Here is a 9,733-nt window from a genome sequence, read left to right as displayed (position 1 = left end):
CCCATGCAATCGCTCGTTTCCCCAGATCGAGATGTCGGTCTGCGTCAGGTCCGATCAGGATTCTTGAAGCATCACATGTTTATCGTTATTGTTCAGCCCTCTCCAGTGCCCCCAAATTCCTCCCCTTCAAGTGATCTTCGGCCCACAACTCGTAAGAGGGAGAACCCCCTGGTGTTGCTTCTTGCCTTGTTAGGCAACGATCGCAGGGTTGATCTTCCCAAGACAATAGCGCCATCTGTTAATGACTAGTTCAATCTAGGCCGTTAAAAAACGAGAATAATAATAGAAAATCAAAATGAATGGAATCCACTCGGGAGCCGAGGACGCACACACAAAAAAAAAAAAAAAAAATACAAAAGCGGCAGTAACTGTTGTTAGCCGGGGTTCAACATGCAGGTAGTCTTGCGTACTCGGTGGGTGAAGATCTTGCGCTTCCAACAGGCATGAATGCGGCCATCCTAACTCCGCCGGTAGGCAAGGAGTGTAACCGCTGGTTGCTGGCAAATTACCAGACACGATTTTTCTAAGCTGTGGGACAAGCCAAGAAGAGTTTGATCCAGTCCAGCTTTATGGAACATAATTTATCTGTTTCGAAGAGTCTGCAGATGGAGCTAATCTTCGTGGTGGGAAAGCCTGATTCCAGCGCATAAGCGTCTGTTAAACAAACCTACAGGATCCGAGACACGCTGGCTGTCACATAAAAGTGGTGAACAGGTATTAGTACTACTCAATAATCAAGATAGACAACTGTACGGAATACTCGGGAGGTACACCTAGCTGGCCCCCATAGATAATCATGGGCGATGGATTCAATTGGATCGATTGACCTATTTCCTAGATCACTGGGGGCGGGCAGTTCGACATTATTGATTGCCAATCATTCGTAAGCGCAAATCGTAGCTGCAATGCGCAATCGAATGGGCGATACGAGGGCGATACTCAGCAAAGCACCCCGGCCTTGTAACGATCTGTAATTCTCTGGGCCCGATAAACTCGAGGGGCACAATCACGGTACGCCGGTGCTAGTCATCGAGGTTGAGCAGTGCCGACATGCTAAACCAAATCTGATCCATTCGAATAACAGGTCACATTGCCTGTGAGATTCCAACAATGTGATATAGATCATAGGTTCGGTTTTTTTTTTTTTTTTTCAGAAGGACGATCCCCTTCACCCACTTAACTACAGTAAGGACGGCAATACGAAGAGTTTGCGCGCCATTCCTTGTGATACAGGGGGTTGGAGGCTGGAGAGAATGTCCGATGAGGCCCTCCAACCCCCCCCATTCCTAATGTAGGAAGCTAGGGAGCGTAACTCCTAGGAGGAAAGAAGATGGGAAGAAGGGGGGAAAAAGAAAAAGAAAAGAGAAAAAAAGAAACCAGGCAGTTCGGTGTACAGTGTACACAGTAGGAAGTATCTTACACGGGACTCCTACAGAGTAGTGGGGATGCATACATACCGGAGGCTGCGCATGCAGCCGGAAGAGGCAACGGTCAATGTCCGACCGACAGTCATCGTCATCTTTTGATCAAGTCCACCGAAGAGGAAGTTGTAACCAAAAAGTATCAGATACAGGAAAGCTGGAGTCAAGATGATCCAGTCTTCGTAATCATGTGCATCTTCCACAGGCCGTGAGCATTGAGCATCAATTACTCAAGCGATAATCAAAATCCCGCCCATCCAGCTGGCGTCGCACCAGCCCACGGTTCCCCTCATTTTGGAGTCGAGTTCTGGATCGGGTTGGATGGAGGATAAAACAATGCGCGCCTCCGCTGGATATCTCCCAATCATGTGGTCCGGATCTCGGCTGGATCGGCCCCCCCAAGAATCCGCAACGTGCATGTCACAGATACTGTACCTAGTCCGGGCTAACTCCTAAGGTGACAGCGCATGTTATCCATTGTTTGTCTCCCCCCATGCGACAGAGCCGTGACACTAAAAGCATGGGTCCGGAAGACAAAAGGTTGAAGGATGCGATATGCTAGTTGCAGAACCGACCCTGTCCCAGAGGCCAGAACAATCTCCCCGTATGACTAGCGACTATTCACCTAAGGGTCGGGTTATTGAGACTCGGGGTGACTACGCCGTAGATATGGAGCGGAGATGATGCGACAACCGTGTGACCCCGGGGTAGCTTTTTTGGGGAATTCATCCGGATCTATAGACGACTAACTATTGACGTCGATGACGATGGTTATTATTAGGACAGGAGGTAATGTGATCTCAATTCCTACCTCCAACCCACTGCGAGTAATACCTAGGGCTCAGAGTATACTCCGTACCGTAGATGCAGAAAGGAGACTCGCATGGGGCTGACCAACCCCATTCAGGGAGAATGGAGGCCAAGGCCTACACCTACCTTTGCTCGGTGGTCCACCCTCATTCACTAACTTCGTCGGCCCTCCCATTGTTGTTGCAGGACTGATGGCTAGGGCATGCATGATCATCTAAATTAGATAAAGGAGATAAATTAGAAACGTTGGTAAGCCGCAGGATCCAACCTCTCAGACCGAGGAGGATGATCGAGATGACGATGGTGCCACCCACGAACGGCTACGCCCGAGATCTCGAGCAAGGGAAAGCGGGGAGCGTTGTACAGTACCATGGAAACAAATCGCTCAGGTACGAGGGGGAATCAAGACGAGATTGGCTGTATGTGCCTGTTTATTGATAGAAATATTCGGGATTTTTGAACTTGTACTGTAATTTCACACTCGTTCTGTTCTGTTTTCTTTTCATTTTGTTTCGGTTCTTTTCCTCTCTCTTTTTTCTGTTTACTTCTAGGAAACTAAAAATGAGAATGAAAACCAAAAGAATAGATGGGCACTCGTTCATCACAAAATACAATCTTACGGAGTACCGTCTACTCAGTATGTTCTCTCTCGAACCCCTGAGGGCTTGAGACCAACACCAAAGCGTTAAAATGGAAAAGATTGGCTCCGTCTTGCAGGAGGGAATCTGACCATGGCTGCAGCCAGGCTTTTGGGTGCTTGTGCTGCGCTGGCGAATGAGTGATCGGATCTCTCCAAGTCGCGAATTTTCAACGGTGCAGCTGTTTTTTTTCTTTTTTTTTCTTTTTTTTTTCTGGCGCGTTTTTATTAATATTATTATTAATTATCGTTTTGGGCTAATTGCAGACGCCGATGAGTGCAAGCGTGTCTTACTGATGTACGATCCGGTTTCTCCACTGCGATCGTTACCAGATCTGGGCCAAGGAGAGACAACTGCCACCCCCCCTGGTGCAGGTTTGAATCACACCTTCAAATGATCTTCTTGGCATTCATCATTTCCTCGGGTCTTAACCTGAGGGGGATAAGGCAATCTGTGATGGTTAACTTTGGCTGCTTGAGATGCTGAGGGAAAGACAAATGCTGTTGGAGCTTGGTGGATGGGCCTTTTTCCCCTTCGTTTCCGTGGAAGGAAATAATAGTATGTCTGCGTATATTTCTCACATATGGACTATATATAGTGCAATCAGACACCCGCTCAAGTTGGGTTTTCGTAAATCGCCATAGCCCTGGGAAAGATTTTGCCATAGAACAACTCTCCTTGGCGTATAATCTATTGAAAGGACTGACTCTGCTTGGCCCAAGGTGCCATCTTATTCTGTGTTTCTCCCCCGAATTCTCGCACACAAAGAGTTGCACAGCCTATATCAAGGTACCTGGATACCTGGATAATGAATTACATATTGCCATATTACAGACAGCTAATCTAAGATCTACTTTGTTAGTCAATCAAAGTGAACAGTTGAGTGAACGCACCATTGGATTTCTCGTGAGGGGGATGATCTTGCTGAAAGCGTGCTAGATCACCACGTCCCCTGTATTTTCCCAAGTTTCTTCCCATGTACGGAGTAGCACTCGCTTAGATTTTATTGATCTTAAATATTATTAAGAACCATCCTAATTTTTTGCCCTCTTTTTCCTTTTTTTCTCCCCCCCTTCAGTCGCCCACTGGGGCTGATGAGCTTAGAGTAGTCAACCGACAACCAAACTGTCACCTGGGCTAACTCTCCCGCCTCTCTAGTCTCCTTCCTTTTATTTCTCTTTTCTTTTTTAAATTAAAGTCAGTCAGCCGTTCCTCTAACTTGCGTAGCCTGCGATCTATGGATCTCGATTCTGGCTTTGACCCATCACCAACAGCGATATGGACCGCTTATGGTAAATAACATTACCTACCTATTATTCTGGTGCGCCTACAGTCATACCGTACCTACTGTGCCTGTATGTACTGTATGTCCGACACATGCACCTATGTACTGTACATACATCCATACCTAAATTTTTTAATACATCTATATAATACAGGGTATCAGAGGTACTCCTGGGTACAGTACATACACCATGTACTGAATTTCCACCTGTACCAGGTAGGTAGGTGCCTTACGTAGTTGTCTCGTTACACAATACATTCCCCGTCTCCAGCGCCCTGGGATGATAACCACCTTCCCACCCGAACATACCGTGTAGGACCGTAGCAAAAGCCAATCTGCTTTTCCCGTCACGTTGGATCTTGGTAAACTACTACAGTACTACGTTTGCTCCAGGATTATGGGTGTTAGTGGTCATGACAGGCTGGCCTCCAAGTTCTTTCTTGTGGTTAGGAACCTATAACACTGGCCTTTCAACTCAAAATATACGTCTGCATAGGACCTGATGCAGACTGGATAAATCTGTACCTGGATATAACCAGCAGTAGAGAAACAGGTATCAGACCACTACGAGGAGTACAAGTGCGGAAAAGGCAAAAGGATGGAGAATCGGGGAGGTTATTAAATTACGTACAGTGTACAGATTACGGGAGCAAAAATAGTGGGGCAGGTCACTAGATCAGTCGGTCGGTATCTCTGATGTTTTCTCTCGCTGCCCTTTTTTTTCTTTTTTTCTTTTTTTTTTTTCTCCCCCTTCCCCTCCCTTCCTGCCTTTCCTTTTGGGCCAGGGACAACTCCCCTGGTAAGGCTCCATCGCTCTCCACCAAGATATCCGCACATCGCCAATATGATCCCAACCCACTCCACACTTCTTCGAAGATCCGCAGTTCGCAGCCCGTAAAGCTTCTGTAATTCGCCGTAACTTTAAACCGGTCACGAATGGCAGTGTGAGTTGACGATCTTGTAAGTCCCGTTCTGGCTCCTGTCTGTCTTTTAATTTTCCAGGTCTGAGCTCATCAGCGCGCTGGGCCGACGTAGTTTTAGTAGCTCCTGTTTGGATCCTCCCATACTCCGTATCTTTCTGTCTCGCTCTCTCGTGTGTGCGGGCCTGACTGTGGCGGTCTTTTGGAATAGTCTTAATTTGCTAGGTGATAAATATTTTATTTTCTTCGATTTTTTATTTTCCGCAATATATTTATTTATTTTTAAAATTATTCTTTTTTTTCCTTTCCTTTTACTTTTTTCTTTTCGCCTTTTTATTTTTTATTTTACTTTTTAATTCTTCTGACTATATCTTTTTCCCCTAGTTTATTTGACTTAACTTACCCTTTCTCTTATTTCATCCTCTGTTGTAGGAATTATAATAGCTTCCTTCTTCCTTGCGATCGCTGTTATTCCTGTGCCCACCCGCCACCTCGTCTTCCACTACCTTGCTCGTTCTTTCTGATTTCTTGCATTCCAAGCGAGACGGAGAGTCCAGGCGCCTTTCTTGAAAAAAGAGAAAGAAAAAGAAGACGAGAAAAATTGAGGGGAAGAAAGAGTTATTTCTCCCCAATATACTCTCCTCTAATTTGTTCAATTTGCTAATATTATATCCACTCCGACTCCCTTGACATTTCATCTGATCTTTGGGCTCCCCTCCACATTCTATCTCTTGAATCTCTTTCCTCCCCGACTTTGTTTCTCTTTTATCTTTCCCTTGCCTTCTTCCATTACTCTACAATTAATAATCTTTCCTAATTACCATTCTCTCTGAGAGAGAATTCTAACAGAAAAGCAAAGAAAAGGCACGACAGGACAGGGAAAAAAAGAGACCAACAATCTCCCCCTTCCCTTCCACGCGACGCATTCATCGCTATCCCTTGCGTGTACTGCGCCTCCGCCGCTCTACTCCCGTCCGCAAAGAAAACTCAAACACATTCAATTCTATCTCTCTTTTCAAATCCGACCCCGAAAATTTTGACGGTGAAAATTCACATTGGCTCATCGGGCTTTGGACAGATGGTTATTCGAAACGCTGGAAGGGCCGTTCCGATCTGATCTGTTCGCTGCGCGTTGCGGGAGCGTGCCGTACTTTGGATTTCTTATTCTTTTTCTTTTTTGACCTCTTTTCTTTTTTTAATTGCAATCATTATTTCTCGGCCCTCCGCTGCCTCACCTGCTATCAAATTAATTACAATTTGACAACTGCGGGCAATCGCGATCGCATCGCCTGCAGACTGCCTGATCTCCCAACGCCACTTTGCTTTCCACGCAGTTGTTCGTTCCAATCATTGCCGGGCCGTCTGTTTTGGTCTTGCTTTCTTGGGTCGATTACCTAGCTGGAGCCTTTGCGTCCTCAGGCCGTTCATTCCGCATCTCGGGTCCGATTTAATCTCTCTGTTCACCCCCCACAACCGCCACCACCCCCAGACAACCTTGGGTTGAAGGGAGAGGTGGCACTCACCGTGTGATTTGTGATTTCATCTTTTCGCTCTTCCTTTTTACTTGCCTCACTTGGTCTCCCTCCCCTCAGGAGCGATTAAATATATTTGATCCACCTCGTCGCCAGGTCTCTCGGTGACGTCTCAAGGGTTACCCTTACTATCTCACAGCTTCACGTCCTATACTACTCACCACCTTGATTCGACCTTATCTCATCTTGTCGCTGGTTTCACGATAATTTTCGACCATCAGTTTCGGTCCTATTCTATTGGATTTACCCGTCGGGATACGGCCTACCTCCGGTTTACGTTCGGAGGCGGTACATCGCCACGCCCATTGCAATAGGTTCTTGGCGGTCAATGACATCGCGATTGATCAAACTGCTATATAAACTTGAACCACTGGCATCATGGGGTCTTTAGAAGCTGGCCACAGACATCGGTTCGTTTTGCCTTCCCTTTTCCTTTTCTTTTCTTTTCTCCTACCCTCCCCACCTCCTGTCCCCTACTATGTTGGTCGAATTTTAAAGTTGCTAATGGATCCTACTCCACAAATAGGGAACATCTACCAGCTCTAGGTCTTCTAAATAAAGAAGGCTCTGTATACCCTCCTAAACACCCTGCATTCACATCAGGAACCGTTACATCTCCAGCACCACTTTTCAGCCCGACCAGCATGTATCCGGGCCAACCACTACTACCCTACTCCTACCCTCCGTCGACCGCCAGCACAGGGTCGGTCCCGGCTGGATACATCTCCCCCCCGGATTCACGGCGCGCATTGGAAGAGGAAAGAGAGAAACAACCCCAGAGACAGTCTCTCCCGTCAATCCACGAGGCTCTCGGCAATGACAATCCCTTACCGTACCCTGCTCCCACTTCCGCACCTCCCCAACAATCGCCTCATGCACCACCACATTCCGTTTCCTCTAACCTCATGGGACGTTCTACTGGGGAAGGACCGGCTGGACCCCCAAATCCCTTTCTAAATGGAACGCCTCCCGGACCTTTTGCACGAGAATCTGCGTATTCGCATCAACCTCAGCTACAGGCGGAAGCATCACGGACCAGCTTGGTGACCGTGAACACCCAGGATTCGAGAAATGCCTCGCTTCAATCGCTCAGCTCGGGCAAATCCCCTACGCAAAGCTCGAAAACCGGATTTACGTCAATCTCGGGATCACAAGCGGGATCCGGATATGAATACAGTGCGCCGCCTTCCGCAGGAGGTGGTATTGCTTCCCCAAATGGATACGGCCCTTTCTCCCAGTCCTTCTCGTTTCAATCGCAACCCCCTTCGAATGCGCCGGCTTATCCCTCATACGATGCTCGACCTTATGGCAGCTCGCCTTGGAAGCCGGGAATGCCAGAGACTGCGCGTGTTGAAGAAATGAAGGGTGGGTATGCGGGTCATCCGATGGCGGGACAGCCCCATCCGGATTCTGTCAAACGGCACTCCGAGGTCTACGATGTGGAGCAGTCCCTAAATGAGGTAGGTATCTTCTTAATTCGGGGAAACAGTGGATTTATCGGGCTTCGAGAGCCACTGGATTGGAGATGATCATGTGCTAACTGGCTTAGATTGCCGACATGAGCTCCCGCACTCTGGATTTTTCGCGGCACTATGCCCAAAGAGCGCACCAGACCCAGCGTTCTGGACCAGTCTTAGGGTCTCTGCCCTCTCTACACGAGGTGGACGATATGCTTAGTCTCCAACGCCGGAATCAGGAGGCTCTATTGCGTATACGAACCACCGTTCTGAACCAGGAACATGCCTTGGCAGAGCAAATGGCCCAAAGAAAAGCCTACAAGCATGGTGGGGTTCGCGAAGATGATCACATGGCAATGTACCAGGAAGACTTCAAGGGCAGTGGTGGGTTTGCCGGACCAGATTCCAAGAAGCGACGAGGGGTACGTTTTTCTTTCCCATTCCATTTCTTTTTCTTTTTGCCCCTGGTTCTTCCCCATTGGGTGTTCCTTCATTTCTAGAACCCTCGTTACCCACTTGTGATTTACCGTCACTGACAGACGTTGCAGAAAGCGGCTCCCCCTGGCCGTTGCCACAGCTGTAACCGAGCCGAAACGCCGGAATGGCGCCGTGGTCCAGACGGTGCCCGGACTTTGTGCAATGCCTGCGGTTTGCATTACGCCAAGTTGACGCGCAAGATGGGCGCCAAACAGGCATCGTCCTTGGGATCGAACCTCAAACCCAAGTCCCTTGACTCCGCATCTCCGAGCAGCCATTAATCTGTCATTCCAGCTTGATTTTATGTGGCGTTGAAAATGGCTTTGTGATTAGAAGTGCCAGGCGTTTGACAGTGTCCGGTTTATCACTTTTGGTCGGAACTCCTTCTATGTTGGTCTGATTCTAATGTTTCCGTTCAAGCATGGTGAGCATGGTACCGTTTGATTTTGCTTCTAGGAAACAGGCTCGATTTTACTGTTGGCTTTGAACCATCTGTGGGCTGTTTTCTTTCTTTTCTTTTCTTTTTTTGTTTTCCCGTTCGATCTGGTTACTGGAATTATTTTTAATACCCGTCGCACGTTGTCGGAAAAGGCATTGGATAGACTTTCACCTTTTTATTTTCGCTTCTGTGCTTCATTTCCTTTGTCTTTGGTTGCTGCATCTGTGGAACTGGTGCGTACACAGTTCGATGCCATTTCATTTCATTTATTGCCGTCCTGTTGCGTTGATTGGTGTTTTGTTACCATATACCCCATTTTACCTGTCACCTATTGCTCGTCTGGGAACTGCACAGGTGACGATTATTGTCATGTATGATCTTATATTATGCACTCACGTCTTAACTGTTTTGGGCAAAAGAAATTGAGAGGCTTATTTTGTGCAATGACTTTGATGTAATCATGGCTGCCTTTGGCTATTCTGTGGTTATTTGTATGTATGTATGTATATTGACCTCAATAATTGTATATTCCATGATTTTGTTCTATGTGTCACGGTACAAATTGTAGCTATGAACCTCTACAAGTAATAACGCTTCATGCCCATCTGTCATTTGTCCCGTTTTCACCTGGACCCCTCAAGCTACCCAACCTCTCATCTGGGTAGTTTAAGATGGCCAGTGGGGGGGGGGGGGGGGGGGGGGGGGGGGGGGGGGGGGGGGGGGGGGGGGGGGGGGGGGGGGGGGGGGGGGGGGG

General features: G+C 47.7%; 1 protein-coding gene across 1 annotated transcript; it reads left to right on the top strand.

The window, feature by feature from the left end:
* Nucleotides 1-7,250: 7,250 nt before the first annotated feature.
* Nucleotides 7,251-8,821, top strand: nsdD (GATA-type sexual development transcription factor NsdD; the record flags this gene model as incomplete). The annotated part of the gene is made up of 3 exons (XM_053104173.1): nucleotides 7,251-8,066; nucleotides 8,156-8,485; nucleotides 8,612-8,821. 3 exons carry the CDS (start codon nucleotides 7,251-7,253, stop codon nucleotides 8,819-8,821), a joined length of 1,356 nt encoding a protein of 451 aa, XP_052952497.1.
* Nucleotides 8,822-9,733: the final 912 nt, after the last annotated feature.

The sequence above is a fragment of the Aspergillus affinis genome, assembly GCF_023601865.1.
Source record: "Aspergillus affinis strain CMG 70 chromosome Unknown NODE_106_length_126688_cov_89_299950, whole genome shotgun sequence".
Lineage (NCBI taxonomy): Eukaryota > Fungi > Ascomycota > Eurotiomycetes > Eurotiales > Aspergillaceae > Aspergillus > Aspergillus affinis.
The sequence above is the reverse complement of the archived record's forward strand: the minus strand, read 5'-3'. Positions and strand labels throughout refer to the sequence as shown.